General features: G+C 40.2%; 1 protein-coding gene across 2 annotated transcripts in view; it reads left to right on the top strand.

Annotated features, from left to right (window-relative positions):
• Window positions 1-26,639, top strand: part of Rbp6 (RNA-binding protein 6) — a 243,401-nt gene that overhangs the window by 53,227 nt on the left and 163,535 nt on the right. For both annotated transcript variants that reach the window (XM_019060155.2, XM_019060156.2), the window contains exon 3: window positions 22,411-22,492. In XM_019060155.2, coding sequence (XP_018915700.1) covers window positions 22,411-22,492 — 82 coding nt within the window. The remainder of the gene's footprint in view (window positions 1-22,410; window positions 22,493-26,639) is intronic.

The raw sequence follows: 26,639 nt of genomic DNA on the forward strand, positions 1-26,639 counted from the left end.
AGACGGTCAATTTTTATAAAGGTCATTGAAGGTAGCGCATCTGATCCAACTTGGACCTTTAAAATGTCCTTAAGTGCTTGGAATTTGGCACCAAAATCTTTTTCTTGGACTAATTTTTTCATCCACTGTGCAGTTTTGTGTGTGTCTTGATCACTTTAATTTTTCCGAGTTTGTGTGTTTTCGTCCTCACTGATTCAATACAAGTTGCATAAGATACTTAGTGGTTAGTAAAGCGTTAAGACCTATGAATAATATTCATAATTAAAATTCTTGAGGGATAGGCTGATATACATTTTGACGACGAGGCAGACTTTGTCGGCAAACGTCTCAAGAGGCTTTCGTTTTCCGAGTGAAAATCAACTTGCTCCGGCGTTGGCATTTGCATAATTCATGCACATTTGTAAATCGCGCAGTTAACAGATTATGACTTAGTACGTAAGTACGTGCTTTATTCTCCTCTATCTGACATCGACCGCCTTCATTGTTCGCAGCTCTCTCCGTTCAAATTTTTGCATTTTCCCCCTGCTTTCCGCTCGCTCTTCCTCTTACCCCCTAAAGTTTCCTTCTATTATTTTATTCTTTTTCCGTCAGATCCGCGGCTGTAGGTAATTAATGGATTTAATGAGAGAGGCGATAGAAGTTGATATTTTCACGCCTTGGGGTTCCGCTTGAAAGAGCGGAAGGGTGAAAGCTCGGTGGAAGGGGTGGTTTCGGCGCGGCGCATGGCTGTGTGATGATGGGCTCGGGATTTCTAGTCAGCCTCCGAGTTATCCCAGATTTGCGTGCACACAGAGGCTAAATGTAATTATTTCAAATGAATCTTCTGTTTTTACAAGTGGCCTCGAGGTGGAATCGCTTCAAAGGATAGATCGTATTCGATATATCAAACAGGTGAGATTGTATATCGATTTCGATTGGTTCATTATGTAAACATAGCCTCAAAAGTCAATTTAGAAATCTAATGTAACGGGTCTTTTGTGATCGAATTTCTATTCTTTCGAGTATCAAATGGCAATGTAAAGTGAAATTGTCAGGAATTTTCTCATTTTCAGCTTTTCCAAATTAAATCCTAAAATTTTTGTTTGAGGTTATGTCCTATTGGTTTGAACCAAACGATACATCGAACCGCCCGCCATCGAATACGATCTATTAGAAGGAAAAAGTGCGAGGTATGGGACTTTCGAATTTTGTCTCAGGCTGAGTTGCAAAAAGGCGTCGAACCATTTTGCAGTGATATAAGGAAAAACGCCGTATGAACATTTGAGATTTGCCGAATTTCCTCGTATGAAACATGTATTTTTGAGGAAAATTATTTGTGTTTTTCCTTGAAATTTTCCGATTTTTTTGATCAAATTGCGTAATAAATCGTCTAAGAAATCTGACGAAAAATATTCAAAAATTTCCCAGTAAATTCGCTGTTTACTGAAGGCAATCCGGCACCTTCTAACGGCACATACGGCGTTCTTCCTTAGCACGGCACCATTGCTGACTTTTTTATTTAATTTTTATATTTAGTTTTGCTAGGGCTTTTCTTCGAGTTTGAGAGCCTCGTTCTTTCTTTATCTCTCGATTTTTCACTTGCCAATGGTATTTTTTACGCAAGTGTCTCGTTCTGATAGTGTCTTAAAATTGAGCTAAATTCAGACAACATTTGCTGAAATGTCGGGAATAGTTATCTCGTTGTGATTGAACGAGATTCTCCCTAAGCCGTAAACGCGGCACGAAGTAGGAGTCAAGACCAGATGTCTCATTTCGCCTTCAATTTTGACGATACTTCCAGCACATCCATAAAGCACGTATAGTGGTATCAAAGATCTGCGTGAGTTTGAGAGCCTTGTTCTGTTGTTATTCCTCGATTTTTCACATGTCAACGGTATTTTTTACGCAGATGTCGCGTTTCAGTAGTGTCTTGAATTTAAAAAAAAAAAAAAACCAAGATAAAGTTGGCCAAGCGCGGCACGTAGTCAGAGTTAATACCAGCGGTCAGATGTCTCATTCCGCCTTCAATTTTGACGATACTTCAAGCACATCCATAAAGCACCACTGTATACCACTGTATCAGAGATCTCACTGATCTTTGATACCACTGTATCAAAGATCTATGTGAGTTCGAGAGCCTTATTCTGTTATTATTTTTTGATTTTTCACTTGTCAACGGTATTTTTTACGCGGATGTCGCGTTTCAGTAGTGTCGTGAATTAAGAAAAACCAAGATAAAGTTTTCCAAGATGTCGGGAACAGTCGCCTCGTTTTGACAGAGGTCGTCCCTAAGCGCGGCTCGAAGTCAGAGTCAAGACCAGGTATCTCATTTCGCCTTCAATTTTGATGATACTTCCAGCACATCCATAAAGCACGAATAGTGGTATCAAAGATTTGTGCGGGCTCGAGAGCCTTGTTCTGTTGGCGACTCTTGGTTTCTCTTACGCCAAAGGTATTTTTAACGCAAGTCACATCCCGTTTTGAGAGTAAAATGTCGTTATTTACGTTCTCTTCCTTCTTGCTAAATTTGCAACCTATAAGCTTACATAAGCACTTTCTAAGCTCGCATTAACGACTTGTTATCTTAATTTAGCGGCTTTTAATTATATTACTACTATAAGTAAGTTAGTTTAAGCCGACTAGTTAGTGTTACTTTCTTGTATGTTGCCTCCTTTACACGCACATGGGTCGCACGCTCGTCGAGACCCGTTTTTTTTTCTCCTTTTTATTTTTTTCTTCTTCTGTAATCACCCACGCCGACCTGGAAGGATTATAATTGCTTTTTAAGGCCGAAAGACGCCACGCAAAACCACTTGGTGATGGCACAATGTTAAAGGTGTTAGATGAAACTTTAGTAATACTCGGCAGAGAGCAACCGAGTTCATTCCTATGGAGTGCACCATGTCTGCATGGCGACTCGGCAGTCAACGCTCATTAACATGTAATGAGCTTTGTGAATTAACTTTTTGATGAAACTCGTTTGCCGACTCTTGGCAGTGACGCCCGTCTGTGAATGTTGATGATGAGCGCTATTTTTTAGCCAGATTTTAAGCTTCAGCACTAAAGGCGCACGTCCTCTGCGATAGTCGGCACCCGGATGTGCCTAACAAAAAGGAAGAAGGAACAAAAATTCGGATAGAGATCCTAAGATGGATTTCAGCGCCGACGCGACATCGGTCGCCGACTTGCGCGGCAGATAGTGTGTCTTTAAGTCCGGAAAGTCCGAAAATACTACTGATTTCTTCAGGGCGGTTCGAAAGTGCTGAAAAAGTGCGGAATTCTGTACGAAGGTCCGGAATTTTTGTCATTTTTGTCGCAATGTGAGCGAGAAATTCAAATTTTTCAAAATTTTCGAATTTCGTCAATTGGAGGAACTGAAAAAGTACTGAATTTCTCTGTCGAAGAGGTACTGAAATTCTTGAGAATGTACTGAAAAAGTATTGTAAAAATACTGATTTTTGGTCGGCCCACTTTAGTAGACACCCTGACAACAGTGCTTTAAGTTTCGTACCATAAGACAGAAAGTTGCAGAGATTGGTCTAGTATACCTATTGGTTATTCCTCCGCTACTTTTAGATTCGAACTTCAAATTTGCGATTTGACTACTGTTTCTTACGTAAAAGTTCGCGAGAAACACTATGGTGCCACTGGTTTTCTCGGAAATCAACTCCCAAGCTCAAAAAAAGCTATCAAGTTGAGGCCAAAATGGAGGGAATATCCCACGCTATCCTGAGAGTCCACTTCTACATCAGGACAAACTCTCCATACAAAGATAGGGAGCAAATACATTTACAGGGCTGCCACTTTATTTGGGGACTCCAAAACTGAAATCACGGCAACCCTGCTGATGTATTTGCTCCCTATCTTCGCATGGAGAGTTTATCTTGATGTAGACGTGGACTAGGATAGCGTGGGATATCCTCTCAATTTTTGCCTCAACTTGAGAGCTTTTTCTGAGCTTGGGAGTTGATTTCAGAGAAAACAAGTGGCACCGTCGTGTTTCTCGCAAACTTTTACATAAGAATCAATTGTCAAATTGCAAATTCCTCACACTCGCAACATCTGCGAGAAAATCCTTAGGAAATCGTCGACCAATATTCACGCGGAGACTGTAATGGTGGTACCACGACGGTAGCACTCAGAGAATTGGAGGAGCTGTGGGGTTGCACGGCCGTATTGATAAGAGGACGCCCGGTGGGTTCGTCCCGTGTGAAAAGCACGGAATGAGCAGGAGGGAGGGAGGGCCGGGTAGGGTAGCGAGCGTCATAGCGTGTGACGTAATCGTAAAAAGAGCTAGTTTGGGTGACGAAGGCAGAGCACGCGGCACGGAGGCAAGCGCCAAAAGTGGCGGGGAGAGTGTGACGCAGTCACGATGCTCCGTGGACGGGGTGACGTCAATGAGGGGGCGCGAGACGGGTCATCAGCATATCAGATGCCTCTCAGCTCGGAACTGCCCAGCGGGCAGCGTCAACGGAAAGAGGGAGAGAGGGTTACTGAATAAGCCCCCGTCGGCGACAACGCAACGTTTGAACCGGTCGCGGTCCACTGATTCCGTATTTAATTCGAGCTGGAAGTATTAAACCCGCAAGTACTATCTTAATACTCACTGGGAAAAAAAAAAAAAAAAAAAAAAAAAAAAAAAAAAAAAAAAAAAAACCACATTGGATCTTGAGTCCAGACTCTTGGAAACATTGACAAGAAAAGGGACTCTTGATTTAATCAGATTTAAGCTTAAATCAAAAGGATATCCGCTCAAATTAAGAGGCTTGGTTCTTGATTTAAGCTTAAATCTGATTGAATCAAGAGTATTTTTTCTTGTCGATGTTTTTAAGAGTCTGGACACTAGATCCAATGTGCTTTTTTTCCAGTGCTTTTAAAGAGTTGGAAAATGATCAATCAAATTTTAAATGTAATGCCCTATAGTGTGAGTATGAGAGAATACTGCCGTGGTAAGGAAGAACGCCGTACGAACATTCGTGAGTTGCAAAATTTCCCTGAATGAAACATGCATTTTTAAAGGTAGTTATGCATATTTCATCTTACAATTTTCAGACTGTTTACAGAAAATTACGAACAAAATCCTCTTAAAAATTGGAGAAAAAATATACATAAATTTTCCTGAAAGTTCGTGATTTGTCGAAGGAAATTTAGGAACGCCTGAAGGCTCATTCGGCATTTTTCCTTAGCACGGCAGAATACTACAATAATGTACTTTACGTTGAGGAGGATGATACCTTATTGATCATTCATATACACTGGGAAAAAAACACATTGGATCTAGAGTCCAGACTCTTGAAAACATTGATAAGAAAAAATATTCTTGATTCATCCGGATTTTTGCTTGAACCAAAAGGAAATCCACTTAAATTAAGAGGCTTGGTTCTTGATTTAAGCTAGATTCTGATTGAATCAAGAGTACTTTTTCTTGTCGATGTTTTTAAGAGTCTGGACTCTAGATCCAATGTTTTTTTTTCCAGTGTGACGTTGTAAGGGAGACACTCGCTAAGTGTATTCGGAGGTCAAAGACCGAAGTGCGGTGCAAATAACCCGAAAAGCCGCCTCAATGACTAGTCATTTTTTAAAATTCATTTGATCGCATCGCAATGAAACTTCTCAGCTCACCGTGCCGATCGATACGGAGTCTGAAGGGACCAAATTGGCTTCAATCCGCTCCTGTGTTCCGGCTTAAAGCTCCTCTCCGTAAAGTTGATTTCAGTTGATGGGCGATTCTTTTCCCGAGCAGTTAGGATGTAACCTCGTTAAGGCCTTTAAGTGCCAATTACTTAATGAGTACAAAGTGGATTGCAGTGAATCCCGACGTCATAGACGGAACCTAACTGCGTCGCTGGAAACCAGAATCGTCGGAATCCGTTCTTTTTTTGCGCGCCGTTCAGCAGAAATCCAACCTAATTTTCACATTAAGCGAGTTGTGCTCCACTATGATTGGGCTGCCACCTAATTTTATCTGTAACTTTTACTGCCACCATTTACAGACTTTGCGACTCATGATCTTAAAAGTTACGTCAAAGCTGATTGTTCGTTCACTTAAACCCAACAACAACAAAAACTGCATGTGTCTACCGAACTGTCAACAGTTCACATCTTTTGTTCGCAAATATCTTCCTTGAAATAGATTTTTGATACATCGGTCATTTTTATTAGATACCGGAATAAGTACTGCTAGAATCATGCATTTTAAATTCGATTATCTTTTATTTCCAAAAGTTTTTGGGTACCTACCTCCTATCGACTTCACAATCTGATTCTGAGGTCACGATTAGACGTGCGAAGATTGTGTAAACTGAAACATGATTTTCAAAGATAGCTACATCAGAATACTTAAATGGAGTTCGGTGAAATTGGCGGTTGCAAAATCACAAATAAATAGTGCGCGCATTCAGATTACCTCTGAAAATTATTTCTTGAGGTATATTAAACTTTTAAGACCCGCTTGTCAGCCCATAATGAGAACAAAAAGTCTTAAAAATATCCCCAGAACTAATTTTAATGATAGGTCAAGCGGACATTGTGAAATTACTAGAAGTATGGATAATTGGATACTTATCGTAATTTAATCTAATGACCGGCCTTTAAAGGGTAGTAACACCTGGCGTAAGTACCAAAACTGTAAAAGAGCATTGAGCAAAAGAGAGCGCGAAACGCGCATTGGCACCTACAAACCTAACAGGGATACTTCACGCATTGCGCAATGCGTGAAGTATCCCTGTTAGGTTTGTAGGCGCCAGTGCGTCGCCACGCAATGCGTGAAGTATCCCTGTTAGGTTTGTAGGCACCAATGCGTCGCCGCTCCGCTTTGTGTTAGACTCTAATATTTAATCTCGCGGAGTCGGCGTTTTTCAACGCATGATTTTGAAATGTTTGCACACTCTGTATGGACCATCTCATTTTAATTGATGAAAAAAAAATATGTTTTAAAGGAAAAGATAATGTGTGTTCTGTAAATATTAAGATAGTTCCGTATCAAACTTAATGATTTCCAACGCACACGAATTTTTACACAATTTCTTATAGCCTTTTATAGCCAATGGCGATAAAGTGTAAAGCCCGGCGATAGGAACTATAGCCCGACTGTATGCTTTTTTATAGCTTCGTATAGCCCGGCTATATGATTTTCTCCGCTTTCTACAGCCAGCTATATGATTTTCAACAGCCTTCTTTAGTCGGCTATAAGAACTCCTATGGTATTTTGAAACGCAGCTCGTATCGCCAATTTTTTACCAGGGTCTCAATTTTTGGCAAGGATCGATTACGCCCAGAAGTATACATTTTAGCTGTTTATTCGCAAAAAATCTTGTTTGACGAACCTGATTTGATATAAAATGATGCAAATGCGAAGATTGATTGACAGTTTGATTAACATTGACCGTTTTAAATGCAATATTCCACGTTTACTTACTGTTACGTAGCCTGGATCATCTGAATGTAACTTCTAACGGTTATGGATGCGTTCTTCGCCAATTTAAAGTGAAAATAAAGACGAACTTCGCCTTACCTTACATATTTGAAATATATTTTTTAACTAGTTTGCATCGAATGCCTTTCGGGCAGAGCCCATCATCAGTGATACACTGCAAACTTGTAGCAAAGCAATTACCATACTCATGCTTAAACTAAATATTAAAAATATTACGAAACCCAATGAGTATTATCAGAAGTACGGTAAAAAACATACGAAACTAGTTAAAAACCATGTCTACCGCAAACTAGTTTGTAACATGCATGAGCCGCGCGCGTTGTCTCAAGGGGAGGCAGACATGAATTTATGAAAAAAATTGAGAATTTGTTTTTTGTACTCACTTTTTTTTCTTTCTTTTTTTGCATATCCTTACGAGAAAAACAAGACTAAAAATACTTCCAAAAACTAGTTACGGCGAGAAGAGCTTTGGAGGAAGTAAAGGTCAAGGCGTATTATCATTAAATCAGCTATCAGCTGTTTTTCTTACCAAAAATTCAAATCAAGTTTTCCGCGAGTCAGCGTTTCTCAAACAAAATGTACCTTTTCTCAGGTTATAGTGGACCTTTCTTCAAAAACTTTTTTTTGTCAGATTTCTTTTACTCCTCTGCGCACTTCAACGCAGGTTTTACTTGAAAAATCGATTTTTCAATTTTTGAGGAGACTACGAAGTCAATATTTTTGAAAAAAAGTAATTCTAACTGAAAAAATTCATAAAAATTTGAATTTCCAAAATTTTGACAAAAAAAAAAAAAAAAAAAACCTGTGTTAAATTCATCCTGAAGGTGTCAGAGATCCATCAAAATAAATAGGATGAAAAAAAAACCCGGCAGACTCTGAGAAAAAGAAAATTGAAGTCGGATAAATTAACGCGGGCTATCTTAGGAAGTTCGACTCCCTTTAACTCCGTATAAAGGGACTCTAGGCCCACCGTGCGGCGATGTGCAGCGCAGCAGTGACACCGCGCAGGGCAGAGACTGCCAGACAGGGAGATGAGACGGCTAAGTCTAGCCCCCCGTCCTGGCCCTCTCTTGGTGAATTCACCATACAGCCATACACCGCCTATCTGTATTGATTCACTCACGACTCGCTCCCCTGTAATCCACGTGCTCTTATCACGTTTGTCGGTAACCGGCTCACAATCTAGTATCTCCATTCTCCGAGCCTCATACTACCGTGTCCATTGTCATTTTCAACGTCAGTTGAACTCGCACACGGTGCATCGTGCGGATATCAGTCGAGGGGGCGCCTCCTCCACTCTGCCGTGCTAAGGAAGAACGCCGTATGAACATTCGAGAGTTGTCAAATCTCCTTCGATAAAATGTTTATTTTTGAGGAAAGTTTTGAATATTTTTCCTTTAAATTTTCAGAATCTTTAGGTAAAATCGCGAACTAAATTACCTGAAAAATCGGGAGGAAAATATTCATAAATTTACCAGGAAAATCGCGTTTTATGAAAGGAAATTTGGCAACGCCTAAAGGTTCATACGGCGTTTTTCCTTAGCACGGCAGCACTGCTCTGTCCCGTATTAAAATGATGCAATAAAGCCCCAAGTCCCAACGCTGTGTAAGTAACTCGCTATCATGCGTCCCGAGTTTATCACTTTTCCCTCCTCGCGCTGATATCAGTCTTGACTTCGATTCTTCTTTCCCACCGGTAGACCGATTTTGTGGCCACGTCAACCTGTGGGACCGATGCTGACTCTATGCTCTCTAAAATCGACTTTAGTGAAGTCGGGGTTTCAAAATAAGAACTATTGTCACGGAAGTTTGAAAAGAGATTTTTCGCATATCGACTACCAGACCACGTATCTCGTTTGCGGTGTTTAAAAATCTCCGTTCTCGTTTTACTTTTTTCAAGGAGAACAAATCAACAGCATTCCTTGAAGTTTTCCGCAGAGTTTTCTTCACACAGAGAAGAAAAATCGCGAGGGTATTCAAGAATTGATTTTGAGTAGTTTTCCATTTGAAAAATCAAATGTAAAGGGAAGTCTGCAACAATGCAAACCAAGTAACGTGGTCTGGTAGTTTCACCGTCGATATGTTACATCACTATCGCATAATTGACGTTAAAATTCAATTCCACTAACTTCTATTTTACACGATTCAGAATCAGACGTCACCTTTTATTCGCTAATTCGTAGACAAAGTTTTGCTTCCACCAATGTGTACATGAAGTAATCTGAAAATACATTTATGAGGAGTATTATGACAGACTACTGACTGCTTACTGTCATCGATCTGCAAGGAATGCTGTAGCCATATTAAATTGAATCCAATGGGAGCAATAAATTCCGAGGGTGAATATGGAGAGAATACATATGCAACGTTATACTGCCATGCTAAGCAAGAACGCCGTAAATACATCAAGATTTTCCCGTGCTGTTTGGAACTTAACACTTAATAAAATAAAAACTGTTTTACCCATGCATCTCAAATTTTCAGGTGAAGTTCTCAATAGTATTTGCAAAGGAATTCTGTAAAAACATTGTCTCACGGTGTACAAGTTTTCCTGCTATGATACATTGTTTCCAAAAAATTAAAAATGGCGTTTACGGCGTTTTTGCATTGCACGGCAGTGTAGTTAAGAGTATACTAACGTACATGTATGTGATCGGCAGCTGAGGAAACGTACGCCAGATATGCTAAGAGTAACGTAGATGGATTTTTAGAGGAGGTCATCAGCAATTTTTGGCGGGATCGGATCTGGAATAATAGAATGCGACAGATCATGGACTTCGAAAACGGCATGACGTCGTATTTGACGTCATGACCAAACAGCTAGTCTGATATGGTCACATGTCAACAAGATTACGGAGGAAAGGGTGCCGAAGAATGTGCTTGATCTAGTGCCTCTTGGTAGGAAACTAAGGCGACGCTTAGTAAAAAGGTGGCGGTAGGGGGTTAAACACGAAATGAGGGAGCGCCAACTCTCTGAATAAGGGTTTTGGGAGGAAAGGAGACTGTGGCGGCGTGACGTTAAGTGTCCTGGAGATCTAAAAGGAGTATGCACGAGTTTAATGTGATTTGCATAGAGAATCACATTATGGTGAAATTAAAAATTAAACAGCATTAGATACGAATCAGCATCAAGCTTTCACATAACCAGTTACTCATCCAACATTTACTAATCAAAATTATGCTTGCGGTTTTTCATTGACTACTAACAAGTCGGTATAATATTTCTTTCGACATTCGCTGATGCTCAAGAAACTAGAGCCCTTCGGCTTTGAGCCTGGTCAGCGAATTGTAGTTCGTACATTTGCAACTTTAAGTGCAAACTGACTCTGCAGTGCTCTGATACATTGTTAACAGAAGAGTTATTTGGTTTTATGTGAAGGAAGGTTCGTCGCGGCTGATTTTAAAAGAGTGCAAACTAGAGTTCAGGAAATATTGCTGTACCTAAAGGATCTGCTGAAAGATTGACAGTAACTGCGAAATTGTGAGGCTGTAACTAAGCACAGCTCACTTATAGTGCTAATAGAATGTATTCTTCAGTTTAAACACAGTTAAGCACCGGCGACCTGAATGTTGAATTGTAACCTGCGTATGCTTAGTGTAATATCATTTAATTTAGAATTCGTTCAATTCCAATCAACTGAATAACTTATAACTCATGTACAACGCATAATCCCCGTTGTTTTATTGAGATTAACACCAATCAGTTCAACCATTAGGTGTAGTGGTATGCGTTAGTGAGAGAAAGGGCGGTAGTTAGGTTTCACTTGCCCTATGAAACGCTTTGCAAACCAATACAATACAAGAATTTCTAAAATTAGTCTTCCTACACTGGAAAAAAAGTAGCTTGGATTGGATCTAAAGTCCAGCCTCTTAATAACATTGACAAGAAAGAATACTGTTGATTCAATCGGATTTTACCTAGAATCGAAAAGCCGAGCCTCTTGATTTAAGCGGATTTCCTTTTGATTCAAGCAAAAATCTGATTGATTCCAGAGTATTTTTTCTTGTCAATGTTTTTAAGAGTCTGGACTCTAGATCTTAATGACCTTTTTTTCCAGTGTATCAGAATTTTCCTTTTCATTGTTATTACGCGCCCAATTCATCTATTCTCTCTTAAATCTCAACAATATACTTATAAATTTTAGGCATATTCAGGCAACATCCTGCGTAAGCAATTTTACGATGCATGAAAAAATTCATCAAGCCAGGAACATTCATCTGCTTGCAAAGTATAGATTAACCACGCCGAATGCTTTGATCGAAAAAAAAGTACGACCTACCAAGAAATATCGTTATTATCAGAAGTTTAACCATATAGGCATTCGAAAAGGCAACAATATTTAAGAGATGCGCGAATAGTTCGGACGAGACTTACCTATCTCGCTTCATTTTTTGTTTTAACCAATGGACGATGTGTGAGCGTATTCGTATAGTTATCGTCACCTGAAGTCGCCTTCACTTTATCGGATAGGCAACACGCCGAATAAGGAGCTGAATAACCAGTCTAATAATACATCATTTCGCTCCATATTTGAATCCGCCCATGACGTTGACAGCACTTTTCAGTTAGGAACAACTATTGTGGCTTATTTTAGAAACAACGTATGTGCCCTCGGCCAAGAAAATACGAATAGTCATCTGTTCGGACAATACACATTTATCTCGATTGATGCTGCGATTGAACAAATGAAGAATACGTGTGGCGATAACACATAGGTTCAGGTTCATTGACAACATTTTTCGAATACTGTATTACATCATTTTTACATGACTCTTTTCTAAAAAAATTTACAAATTAAAACTTATTGAACGCGCGCTCATTAGTCGAATGATCCTGCATAACTACATCAGTCGTTGTCTAACTTCCTCTCTTATTTTATCTTTTTAACAGAGGAAAAAAAAGCAACGCTTTGACTCGAAGTTTGTTAGTATAGTTATGACTTACTGATTAGTTACTAATCACTTATAGTTAGACTTTATGATTGAAACAAAACTCACCAAGGAATCCAGGGTACTATGTTGCTGAGTTTTTTCGTGTATAAATAAAATATGGGAAGAAATTAGGCAACAGAGTAGAAATTGCAGCCAGACTGATTCTGGGTAAAGATATCCAATTAATTGAAGTAGTCTGCCTCTGCCTCACGCGCTTTAATTCTTCGCTCCAGTCAATTCATTAGTTGAACTACATTCTGCAACATTAAATGTCTCATTTTAGAAACAACATGTGTGTCATTAATTTTCCTATGCCGACGGGTGATTTTATGAACGAACTAGAATAAGTGGACCCATCTTGCAAAATAAAGTCCAGTTGTCAAAGATGCTGGCAGCTGTTTTAGATCGTCATTATACTGTGTTACTATTATTAATATTTTGGAAAAAAATGTACTTATTTAAATCATAAGGAACTGTTTCTATTTTGACAAGAGCCTTGAGATCCGTAAGGATACTTGCATGAAAAGGCTCATGTTACAATGGATGTAGTTGTTTGTGAGTTAAATGCATTCAAATATAATAATTCTATGTGCTAATATATAGCTATAGCTGCTATGCACGCTCTTAATCTATAGACCGAACAATAGATGATACTGAGGGAAATTTTAGAAGATCGTCCGCTGAGAGGAGAGAAGATTTTTATCATTTTAAGTCTTAGAATACCATCCTGTAGCAGTTTTTTCATCAGTTTACTATAGAAAGTGGGTAGAAACTGAACAACAAAGTTACCATTTTCACCATCTTTTTTCTTCTTCAAATTAGGAGCAATTTTATCAACTTATTGGTTTTCAAGAATCGTATCTGACAATAGTTTTGAAAAGTCATTTCTATGGTTCTACAGTAATATCTAATGGTTCAAATAACTTCAATAACTTAAAATTATCCCCCTCACTCAGACTCTACATATATTCATGGTTTATTTCTGCTAATTCAGTCCTTCCTAAGCCCTCAGGATTCTCTCTTTTTATGTTGGAAAAGCAATATGGTGAAAGTACCGAACTACGTATCTCGGTTTGAGAAGTTGTAAAACTCTTACATTTTATCTCTCTCAAATAGCCTTGATTATTATCGTTTCTGCACAAAATTCCTAATTTTTCTTCGATTTCCAATGATTTTCTTGAAAATTTCGCGCGAAAAGTCGAGTAGTTTTCTTTTGAAAATATAAGTACCAATAGCAATTTTCAAACACAGAAATCGTGACTCGGAGTATAATGGTTTCACCATTCTGACGCCCATTCCTATTCGCCCACTCGCACTACTCTTCCGATCGGAACTCTGTAACTTCAAAATTAAATTGCAGCGGGTCAAAGGTCACGAGGGACAAGGAATTTGTATTCATAAACATGGCCGTGACAAGTTCGTCGAGTGAAACAAAAGCGGTGTATTCACGAGGCATTGTCATTTACCTGTCGCGAAAAAGTGAAAATGAGATTTTACCGTAGGGCAGCTGATGAGGGTGTGATGTGAAAAGGTGTGTGAGGAGGAGTAAGGGCGTTCAACATCACCCGCGCTGCGCCGCGCCGCGCTCCAGAACGCGCTACCAAATGCGTTCCCGTGCCTTCATCATCAGGAGTGACGTTTTTGAAACGGGGAAATAAATCATTTTAATGAGTAAAGGCTGTCGGGAGCAGCCCCGTACACTGCCGCGCTAAGGAAAAACGCCGTACAAGCCTTTAGGCGTTGCCAAATTTCCCTCGATGAATCAAGAATTTTCTGGAATATCTACAAACATTTTTCCTCCAATTTTTCAGAGAATTTCGCGCGTAATATAGTTCAAATAGTGAAAAAATTCCAAGGAAAATTATTGATAACTTTCTTCGAAAATAAACACTTCATCGGAGGAAATTTGGCAACTCTGAAATGTCTATACGGCGTTTTTTTTTTAGCACTGTAGTGTAGCCCACCGCGCCACCGAGAGGAACATATAACTGATGGAGATAGTTGATGGAAGATTGTAGCGATTTGACCGTGATTGTTTGCCTTTAAAAAAGCCGTATCTGCACCGAAAAGACTATTGGTGACCCTGGGAAAATTTGATATAATTTGCCTATTGGCTCACCTGCACATATAACTCAACAAAATGCTCTCCCCTTAACCCTAGTAGTCCCAAGCCGAATCTGGGCCGAGATCGCAGTGCGGAGTCAATCCTTCGATATTCCATCTGTAGAAGATTCATCGATCTATGCTTCATAGATAGCCTTACAAATCTGCAATTATTTAATCGGTGATGAGATCGAGTAATGAAAAATCCAGCTGCGAGAGAGGCACTCTATTAAAAAAATGTGGACTTTGAAATTCAGACGTCATCTATTTTGCTTCCCGAGAAACCTAGTGATATTGACATCAAATCTGCTGCGGTGCCGCGCCTAGTAAAAACGCCGCAAGAGTTAGGTTAGGTTAGTTGGGTTAGGTGTGCCGAGAGCTGTATAAAATAAAAATTATATCTGGATTCCACGATCATCATTAGACTGAACCGATACTTAACTCGACGGATTCGAGTAAGTGCCCTGGAAAAATTAATCCAATTTGTTAGCATAACTCAAGCCATACCTTGACTCAAATAATAAAAAATAACAAAATAAATCGAAGTGGAAACTAAAAACTCGAGCTTAGGCACCTAAATTGAGCGAGAATGATCGTCAAACGTTACGTAAACAAATTTAAATGGAAACATAGCATGAGAAAGTAACTGATTAAGAACTCAGCTCGCTGGCAAGCATTAGATTTGTGGAAAAGTTCATTCGAAGAAGAGAAAAGAGATGCCGAAGATTCGTAATTTCCTCAAGTTGACAGTTCATGCACGAACGATTCACTCTGAATTGTAGTCTCATGGTTGATAAAACTATCGCGTTGAGCTGGAAAAGAAATGTAGGTACCCTACTGCGATTTTTTCAGAAGTTTGGGAATGAATGAAAAGTTTACAACAGTGCTCAATGGAGGCAAATAGAGCGAAATAAATGGTAAAATGGTAATAATGGTAAATGAGTATCACTCCCCGGTATATTTGTTGCCTACTTGGCAAAATTGAAGGCGTACGAAACCATGCGGACGATTTCTGTGAAGACTCAATCTAAGCCTAATAGCGATGTAACTTTATTTTTCGGGAAAATAAATATTCGTGCTCCTCGGTGTGTTTATTGCCTATGCAGCAGGACTGAAGGCGACCTCACGTGAACAATGTCTTTGATATTTTTGACAACATCGTTTATTAGTTCAATTGAAGCTTGTTTAAGAGCGATATAAATGCGTATTTTCCGTAAATATAACTATTCGTCGTGCTCCTCTGTGAAGAATCAACAGTCAAATCGCAAATTCCTCACACATGCAACATCTCAATTTAATTTTTTTTACATCAGAACGTTTGTCCGGATTTCTTTGAAAATTTTAAGGAATTTAGCGCGTAATATGCAGAAATCTCACTGAAATTTGCACAAACATCCACACAACCGTTTTTTTGTAAAAAAAATTGCCAAGACAATACCTGATGTGCCTCGGTTTCTTTCTGGTTATAACACGGTCCAAAAGGAATATCTATCAAACAGAGGGAAGGATTCAAAACTTTTGCTTCGTGATACGCATTGACCAAGTACTCTTTTGTGGTAGAGATGGCGCTTGAGAATTTCAATAGTTTCATTTTCCAGCGCGTTATAGAATCAAAAGTTTGGCCCTTCTCTCTGAAATATTACTGTTTTCCCGCGGAAGTTCAGCGCCTCTTCTAATCTAATCACTTATCTAGGTGAGTTGCAAATAATTTGGTTGTGAGTGGCCCCTTGCCAGTTTCCCTGTACATAACTCATTTATACCAGAATAAATAAAAGAGGCCTCCTGATTCTTTAGGCTCCATTCTGCTTCGTGTTGTCTTACTCTTTTAAACATGAAATCCTACAGTTTTAAGAGCTGTTCCTAATTATCTCACGTCCAAAAAGTTGTTTTCCTCTATTTAAGAGGCATCTCGCATACTCTTAAGCAATGGAAGCTACAACTTTGGTGTCTTTTAAACTTTAAACTCTCTCTCCCTATCTTTTCAACAAAGGAGCACATGGGATCACGTAATTACGCCTTCAGATTGTGCATTTTTTACGCCAAATTGAACAAGGTCGCAAATAAGAACATCAATCAATTCTTTTCAGAGACCTCATCATCGTCGCCTTGATTCAAGAATAGTTGAGATTAAACTTTAGCTAAAAATGGACAGTATTACTTCAGAGTTGATAAAAAAATCGTTTAGTATTTGAGGAATACAGAACGTCGCTTTTAACCTGTAATAATTGTAGGGTTAGAATATGAGAGGTAGCGCTTCATACACAAATAAAAATAAAAAAAAACAATACAGAAAATTGGCTAGGGGTCGTTCCAATGTAGTACTTAAAGCACTTTTTTCAATTTTTTGACCCCCCCCCCCCCTTGCCCCTTTTGCAACGCACCCGTAACGCAGAAGACCTACATCTACATCCTCCCTTTTGAACTACGTAACGCTGGTCTGACCTGACCCCCCCCCCCCCCCCCATTTTCAAAAGATGAAAACAGCGCTGAGTAGAGTCCCTTTATAGTGAGAGTTGAGACACCGCGGCTTATGGATGTCACAAACGGGAATAAAGATTACACAAATCGGACGTTTTTTGTAACCTTTGATCAACCCATTCCCAAATTCCTGTCTCCGTTCCCACTCTCATTTCATTTGTTCCTTGCCATACCTCCTATTGCCCGGTCCATTGGACAGGGCCGGATTAAGAAGGTGGCAACATGGGCCGCGGCCCATGGCGGCAAATCTAGAGGGCGACAAATTTTGCAATTTTTTTAAATGTAGGTATAAAAAAATATCGGATTTAGAAAAAAAAAATACAAACGAGAAAAGGCGACAAAATCTTTCATTTCCTGAGAGTATAGTAATTCTTAATTTTGTCGTCTTTCAGTGATACAAGAGACAGCACCTTTAAGTAGTCGAATTAAGAGAGAAACCAAACACGCAATTTAGCCTGAAACGGCGCGGCGCAGAGAGCAATGATGACGAGGACTTGAGATGAAAAGGAGAAGCCCTCGGCGCGGCGATCGGCATGTAACACATATAAGCGCCTACAAGACTGCTTGAATACTTCACGCATTGCACCAAACAGAGTGCGATCATTGCTGTCAGCGTGAAACGGATAGCGCCTACAAGAATGCATGAATACTTCACGTATTGCGCCAAACACAGTGCGGTCAGCGTGAAACGCATGGCGCCTACATGACTGCGTGAATACTTCACGCATTGCGCCAAACACGGTGCGGTCTGTGCGGCGCGGCGGCGGAAGTTAAAATCATTAAACCACATTCATGTTCGTTCTTTCATATTTTTTTTGTTCATTTCTTATGAATGAAAGGCCTTGTCCACACAGAGATAGGTTTACGAAACTTAACTTTTACTAGTAGTGTTGACTGGGCATTCCCAAAACGTGTGTTCAACACGAGTAAACGGGTCTTATGCACCCCTCCCCCGCTGGCACGTTTACTTGATGGTTTTTATTGATGTTTCAATACGAATGAGAAGAAGGCGGCAAAATACAGGCGGCCCATGGGCGTCAAGTAGGTAAATCCGGCCCTGCCATTGGAGTTTCTAATATTTGCAATCGGTGAAAATGTAATCTTTATTCCCGTTTGTGACACTGTGAAGGCCTAAAATACGGAAACTAATCAGAAATGGATTCAGATTATCTCTTCTCTCAGTATAAAGAGACTCTAGCGCTGAGATAACAGCTTGAAGAAAGGGCGGGATTTTCAATTTTTGCACGTTTTTTTCGAAGAGTTTTTCTCCTCCAACTCGGGTTTGATATATCACGCTTAGGTTGATCCTACGGGAATAAAGATTACACAAATCGGACGTTTTTTGTTCCTCTTGTAACGCACCGTAACGCTGGCTCACCCCCACCCCTCAAGTGTATCACGTAATACTTGAGCGGCCCCTTACGTTGCAGTGAAATAAGACCGATTTACAAAGTTTCAAAGAAACATGGCAACGTCACAACTTTCAACTGGCGGTTACGTCATTAGTTTGGCATAGCGCCGGTCCGCGAAAAAGCGTCGCCAAATCCTCCTCCAGCGACGGGCTTGTCTCGACTCATCACTCACTTGCGAATAAACGTCGATACAGCAACATTGGGCGCGAGCCGCTTTCTCATAAATCAAAAAGGAAAAACACGTAGAAATATTTCCCACTTAAAAACGCATTTATCTTGAAGATCTACCGAGAGGAAGCCCGCATGAATGGCATCAAGGGTTTGTCTATGTCTAGGCCAGACTTAACTTGCATATCTGCGTCTATGTGTCTATGTGTCTATGTTGTGGTCAAGGCGAAAATTAATTGTGCATTACCCAGTTCCAACTTGTGCCTCATTTATCATTCGAGTCTATTTGATACAGATCGGGAGCACTGTACGCACACAGGTTGTCCCAAAAGTAATGCGAGCGGTTCTTGTATTAGCGAATACATATGGACTTATTTCTATCAAACGGAACTATGTGCATTAAGACATGAGCCCTGAGACCCATAAGAATACACGTATAACAGGGCTCCCACCATAGTTCCGTTTGATAGAAATACGTCCATATATCCTCTAGAGTCCCTTTATACCCAGAGTTACGACATCTCAATTCTGGTCGGGCTTGATTGGGCCGAAAGTGGCCTAAAAAAAAATCCAATTCTGATTGGGTCTCGCTCATAGAGTCATAAAAGACAACAAAACAAGACAAAGACAAAGACAAAGTGCAACTAGATGGTGGTGGCTCGAATGTAAACAAAAATAATGGAAAAATAACTCGATTGTGATTTATCAAGAGTAAATTGTTATTTACATGGGCGTGCGTAAAGAGATAGAGATGACCAGCTTCCGGAGGATCTCTAACATGACAGATTCCTGTGGCGAGTAGGCGTCACAGAGCGCCCTAGCGCGCCGTAAAAGCGGCTTATACGTACACAAATTGTTATTTTCATCCTACCAAAATGAAAATAGATTACTAAATTATTCACAAATCAATCTCATTTTATTTTTTTGCAATTTTTTTGGTTAGGTTTAGATCAGTTTTGTTGATGTTTTTTTTTGATGACACACATCGCAGGATCCCTTATCCTCATCCCTCAATATCGTTCGTTCAGGTGCACACTTTTGTGACACCATGGCCAGCCCATAAGCTAGCTGATAATCGAAGTGTCTTAACTCTGGGTATAAAGGGACTCTAATATCTTCCGTTAATTGCGACTATTGCGGCCTGTATAGCCTCAAGGAGTAACTCGTCACCTTCAATACAAACTTTTGCGGTGCTTATTTGGTCAAAATTAGGGGACGTTCGGGTATTAATTACGGCATTATGGCCGACTTTTTTATCTCCCCCCCCCACCCTGTAAAGCACTCGTTAGATAACCTCTCACCCCATGCTTCCCTCATTTTGAATTACGTAAAGAATGACTCCCTTCCCAATTTTTTAGAAGGTAAAGGGGTAAGCTTGAAAAAAAAAAGCTGGACACTTTCTCTTTTATTGGGAAATAATTTTTCTTTCAAAAGAATGGCCAAAGAAAACTTCTATACTTATAATAACGTTTTACAGATCATTTGTAAAAGAACAGTGAGCACGTTTGCCAATTTTCAGACTGTTTCTCGAGCGGTTATAACGTAACATTAATCAGGATTCAAAATAACATTTTAATTGGAAGTACTTCACAAGCGAGGCTAGCCAAATAATAACAAAAACAAGAGATTTCTCTATTCTTCATCTGGCAATTTACGTGATGCTGCCCCTTTCTCTCCAGTATACCACCCGCCGTACTTCTCTAATTTGTACACAGGCTCGTTTCTCTTTTGGCCCATTTTTAAGGAAAGGTCTCTCTCAATCTTTTTCCACAATCGTCTTGCAAAATGTTTGCTTTGCTACCTTCATCTCCTCACAGAAACCAAATCTCACACCTCTTTGACTTTCTCAGCGTTTTGAAAAGCCGAAAGTCACCGGATTCGACATGCGAACCTTATTCAAGCCCCCCCCCCCCCCTCCTTGAATATTATTAGGTAGAGAGAACGATGCTGTCCGTGATATGTTTTGGGCGGTATCCTGAAACGGAAGAGGCATCTGAATAAGTTTGAACATACATGATGAGGAGCTTTATTCTTACTATTTGTTCAAACTCAACATTAGACTGTGAAGTCTTGGATTCAAAAATTTAATTTTGAAGCAATTAGTTCTTTCCCTCGAAGAATTGTCAGCAAATCTACGAGGGCACTCGGAAAAAATTGTCATGAAATATTATTTTGACTAAAAGCGTCGTTTCTTGTCGACAAAATTTGTTTGTTTGTTTTTTTTTTTAAATTCAAATTTGTGCGAATTTATCTTACAGTCAGTTTTTATAGTTAAAGATAGGTATGTTGTTTTGCTATTTTTTTTTTTTAACTTAACCTTAACAATAACAAAACGACGCTGTTTTAACTAAAAAGAAGCTGACATCTCCGGCCCTCGGGTGCCGGATAAGGAAGCGATTCAATGTTCCCTCGAATAGTTTATCAATTAAATGTAATCGACCGGAGGCGAGTTGAAATATGGCAACGCCGTGAGAGCAAAAATTAATACGTCCTAAATCAGCCGAGTTCTTTTTCGATTTTTCATAACCTCCCAATCGATTAATCGACGTATAAAACTTTGAACGCGTATACAAACTGTTTCTTCATTAGTAATTACCCAAAAGTTAAATGAGATGCGCTTGAAATGAGCCCGAATTTTGGAAAATTGCTCATACTGCTCTTTTGTACAGAAGTATATCATTTGAAGTATGCCATAGATTGCGATATTTTTGCCTCGAATAAACGGGTGAACCATAGATCTTTAGAGTAGGGAATTGATCGGAAGAAGCGACCATGCTTACGCATTGAATCGCTTAAAAAACTGATTACTCAAAAAACCCACATTTTATCGACAAGAAACGACACTCTAAGTCAAAACAATATCTGAAAAACACTTTTTTAGCGTACCCCTCAACAAACAATCATTAAAGACTCATAACTCGCCAGATCTTCGATCGAAGAAAATCTACGATAGTTTTTATTTGAAAGCTAACGCGTCCCTATGCCAGTCTGCGCAGGTTGCATTTTGTAAGTTCGACTCGTTCGTTTGTACAGGAACCAGTCACGTTACTTTTGGGACAACCTGTGCACTTATCGCCGCGTCCAGCTTCCTCCGTAACGATTCCTCGCGAAAGTACCTTAACTCCTCACTCTTTCCTCCAAATATACGATTGATTTTATAAAAGCCCGGTCTAAGTTTGGCCAAGATTCAATGCTCAGAATAGCAAGCTAGACGAAATGAGGAGTGATTGTCCGCGATAAAAACAGCTCGTAAATATCTCATAGTCGTTTGTTTTTAGAGAGCATGATTTTATTTTTGGAGATTAGTCCAGTAAATCTAGCCAGAGAAAGGACCAAACTTCGAACAAATTCGCACATATTTCTTTATTTCTTTAAAGTTTTACAATACTCCAACGTTTGAAGTCTCCAAGCACACATCTCGCAACCGGAAACCTCTTAAAATTGCATGAAGTAAATTTCCATGGAATAATTTGCCGATCTTGTCAGCGTTTTTTCCGAATTTTATACCAATTTAAAGTGTTTAGGAGAAAAACACATGCTCAGATGAATTTCAAGCGTCTCAATTACTTCCGTTTCTAAATATGTGTTTATCACTTCTCATCTCTAAATGCCGAGTTATGAAGATAGAAGTAAAAAAAATTGGTGAATGTCTCTAAACATGAAAGTTTGATCCCCATCATTATTTTTCCATAAAAACAGTTTGGGCTAATGAACAACGCGTACACTTTTCTTCCCATAACTTATTTAATCACAGTTCGCATAAAAGGCGAACCTTTTTGGAGTCTTCTGATAAAACAAAAGCCATTAATTAAAACTCGAAGAGAATATGGTATCGATAGTTCAGCCCTACATTTATTTAAATATGTTCTTTCAGACAACTTGGAACTTTGATTTTTTTTTCAGAATCGTTACGAGAATATTTCAGTAAATTTGGAGAAATTTCGGAAGTAATGGTGATGAAGGACCCAGCGACGAGGCGATCAAGGTAACTGTCAATTCAAACACTATTTATCCCTAAAAATTCCTACGGTATAAGACGATCTATATCGTATTCGATTTTGGTTCGATGTATTATTTGGCTCAAAACAATAGAACATAACCTCAAACAAAAATTTTTGGATTTGAGTTGGAAAATTCCTAACAATTTCACTTCTCAATGCCAGTTTGTGCTCACAAGAATCAAAAATACACCACAACTCTCAGATTAAACCCGTTCTCTCAGATTACTCACTGGAGAATTTGCACGCAAATTTTTTATTCCTTAATCTAAGAGTGCTTAAAAAACTGAATTCGCAGTATTTCTTATAATTGTTTCCTGCTATCGGAAATAGTATAAAAATAGATTCAGAAGTGAGAAAATGCACCGCCTAGTGACGTCATGTGACGGCATTTCCCATTTTAACGCACGTATTTTAGCAGATTAGGTTATTTTGTCATATCTTCTCTAATAATTGTCCAACTTAAGAACCACAGACATCCTTGCAATCAGTTCACTCGATAGTATCCACAAACACGAAATTCATAGAATTTCAGACACCTGCAAATTCTCCATTGACATTTAAGGCTGTTTAAATGTTGAAGCAATCGATATCAATAGAATCTCTCCTGCAGGCCGATTATTAAAACTGATAGACAAAGCTATAGACAAAGACGACAAAAGGGATTTCTAGGGATCCTATTGGTGGAAGCGGGTGGTGGCAATGGACTAACTAACGGCAACCCACCAAAGACCCGACAGTTAGTCCATCATTTTCTTCCTTAGTCTATGAGAACCAACCATGTCAACCAATAGGATCGTTCTATACTCCCTATGTCTTCTTTGCCTATCGCTTTGTCTATCAGTTTCAAAAATCGGCCCGCAGTTTGATGTATAGAATACGATCCATTTCAAAAAGGGGACAGATCACTTTTAAAGTGGTGGTATCAGTGGCATCGCCTCTGGGCCGCGTTGTAAATAATTAATTCGTAATGCCCTTACGTCAAAGATAATGTGGCTCTTAACCTGGCGGGTTGTGTCCTTGGTTCCTCCCTCGAGTGGGGATGTTTAATTGGTATCGGGTAAGCTATGAGTAAGGCTGCGATAAAGAGTAGTGACGGAAAGACGGGTCATAGCGGTAGCTTGATCGCGGTGGGAGCTTAACGAAGCCTAAAGAAGCTTCCAGGGAATTAACTGTATCGGCGGTAACGGAACGGCCGATATCGGACGGAGAGAGCGAGAGGGTTCTAAGCGGCCGTCCAGCGCCAATGAGTAGGGTAAAAATGGGAATTTGGAGCCAGAAGTTGTCAAATCGTGTCAAATAATGTGAATTAAAATGTGCCGAGGGTAGGCAGTTTCGAAGCGTCGTGCTCGAAAAGAGAATTGCAATCAATACGGTCAAGATATTCTCTAAATTCGACGGATGCCAATGGGTCAGTTGCGCCGGTTACGGAATCGTGAAAAATTGGTCAGTTACGCTGGTAACAGAATCGTGTTTTGATGCTTGATTCTTGTAGATCAGCCAAAATAAAAGATCGTCCTTTGAAAAGTCGGGTTTTTGACGTCATCCACCGCGGTGGTGCATGACATGGTATGCACCACCGCACCGCGGTAGAAGACGTCATAAATCGAGTTTTCCAAGGCGCGCTTTTCTCGGTCAATATTCAACGTAGAAAGTCGCTGTTTAGACAGATCTTCTGTTTTTTGAGTTGATCTGCAAGAATTAAGCGTCAAAACATGATTCCATTACCAGCGAAACTGACCCAGTATAAGATCTGTCCAAACAGCAACTTTGCGCTTTGGAACATTCTCCTTATGACATCATCCACCGCGGTGGTGACACCTTTGATTTCTTCCGTCTTGCTTTCATCAATCAGTACACCTATGATTTCTTCCACCTTGCTTTCATCAATCAGTGAGACTCACATTTACGCTGGTTCTTCTACGTGAAACTTAGATGAAAACAAGGTGGAAGAAACCAAGCGGTTTGCCTCTACAGCGGTGGATGACGTCGGACACCAAATTTTTCAAAGCGCGATATTTCGGTAAATGTCAAATGTAGAAAGTTGCCATTTGGACGGATCTAATTATTTTTAGCTAATTTAATAGAATTAAGCATCAAAACACGATTCTTTGACCAGCGCAACTGACCCATTAAGAAGTTGACCCCTGAACGGGAATCACCCATCAGTGCATCATCGCTCGCACGGACCTACTAGGCTCGCTCGGACGAACTAGTCTAATGGGCCTACTGCGACTTTTCCCGCGGTGAACCGGTTCATTACAGGGCCAATCCGATTTATATATAAAAAAAATTCAGCTCTGAATAGTGAACACATTTAACAATTTCGGGGAGGGCCCTGTATGCGAAAGGGGCTCGATCGTCAGAACTTTACCCATCAAATTTTGAGACCTCAAGTGTTTCTTATATTTTCCTCACTTCCCTCCTCCTTTATCCTCCACTGGAAAAAAGCATTGGATCTAGAGTCCAGACTCTTGAAAACATTGACAAGAAAAAATACTATTGATTTAATCGGATTTTTGCTTGAATCAAAACGAAATCCACTTAATTTAAGAGGCTTGGTTCTTGATTTAAGCTATGATTGAATTAAGAGTACTTTTTCTTGTCGATATTTTTAAGAGTCTGGACTCTAGATCCAATGTGTTTTTTTTTCCAGTGTCAAATTCCTCCATCTCCAACGTCATCCCTGGATCGAGAGGCCGCATGAGAGGAAGTAAGAACCGTTGCAGTGATGAAACTCCTGAGCCAACCGAAGCTGAAAGCACGGTCTTACGTCCCGATGGTTAAAGTTGCGCACCGATGTCTTCTCCAAATGTTTGGTCATTTTTTGGGGAGGGGGAGAGGCGTGAGTTTAAAAGTAGACAGGCAATCTCAGGCGTCAAGATCTTGTTTAATTTACAGGCTCTCCAAGCACTGTCGATAAGGGCGCAAATTAGGAGCGGCTATCGTCGAATTTCGTGTAAAGGGTCGATTTCTTAAAAATGTTCGAGGGGAGCTCTGGGGCCCTCTACGCACTCCGCGAAGGCCGCCTTTTAGGTGAAGTCCCGGGCAGTTTTTTGGCAGTCCGGCACTGTTTCGCAGTTAAGTAAGTTCAGGCCCTGTTAACGTGGTTTTTGGTTCAATAGACTATACATGCGGATCGTCAGAATAATTACACTTAGCGTCAGCCCAATCTACGTAGGCGACCACTAACACAGAAGGGGGGGGGGGGCACTGGGGGCAGCCTAGTCTCAAAGTATGTTTTTAGGGGTTCAACTCTGGTATTTTGAGTCGAGTTTCGTGGTGATTCGTGCGCCTTTAATGCATTACTACGAAACTACCGTTATTTGATAAGGCATCGTAAATAAAGCGAAAAGAACACACAAAAAACGATGCAAGTGCACAGCCACACATTTCAGGGTTTATTCGATATGAAGTAGAGTTTTTGTGAACCTGAATGGCGATATCAGGTGAGTCAGCGGCTGGTCTCGCCCGACGAAGCGGATGAAATAAAAAAATTGTGAAAAGAAACACAGTTTTCATTTGTTGTCTGCGTTGTCTGAGCATCAGGACGCATTCAATTCAATGGGATTCAATTTATTTCAATTTCAGTCTCTTCCATTCCGCTGCCTGCTGAGTCGACCCGCTCCGCATCGCGCCGTGGAGGTCGCATCAGAAATGCCGGGCGTTTTTGAACGGAGACGCGAAGCGCCGCGGATGTGAAGGGATTTCCGCCAGACTTCTCCATTCCCCCGCGTTATTAATTATTTAACTTGAATGGTCCGTCCGCCCGCTCTGTTCCTCCACTCATACTCACCTTGGCACCCTCGCCACCGCACCCGCCCCGTGCCACGCCGCCCCGCCGTGGCATCGTCTGAAAACCCATTTTCGGCCTTCCGCCAGTAAAACGTGACCATCTCATCAAATTTTGCTGCTGGCTGCGTACAAACTCTTGTACTTCCCTTGTTTTAACGTTTACTTTCACGTGGACGCCTGTGAGCAATAGAACGCCATCCACGCCCAGAATTTTTAATAAATGTAACGCCGCTGGGCAAAATGTGTCTCAAAGTGGAAACTCAAAGTTTTCAGTGCAGCAAGAAAACCGGTTCGAACAGTAACAACGCTAAGACCGCGTTAAGCAGAAAGGAACCAAGC

This window comes from Bemisia tabaci, chromosome 1 (assembly GCF_918797505.1).
Source record: "Bemisia tabaci chromosome 1, PGI_BMITA_v3".
In the NCBI taxonomy this organism is placed as follows: domain Eukaryota; kingdom Metazoa; phylum Arthropoda; class Insecta; order Hemiptera; family Aleyrodidae; genus Bemisia; species Bemisia tabaci.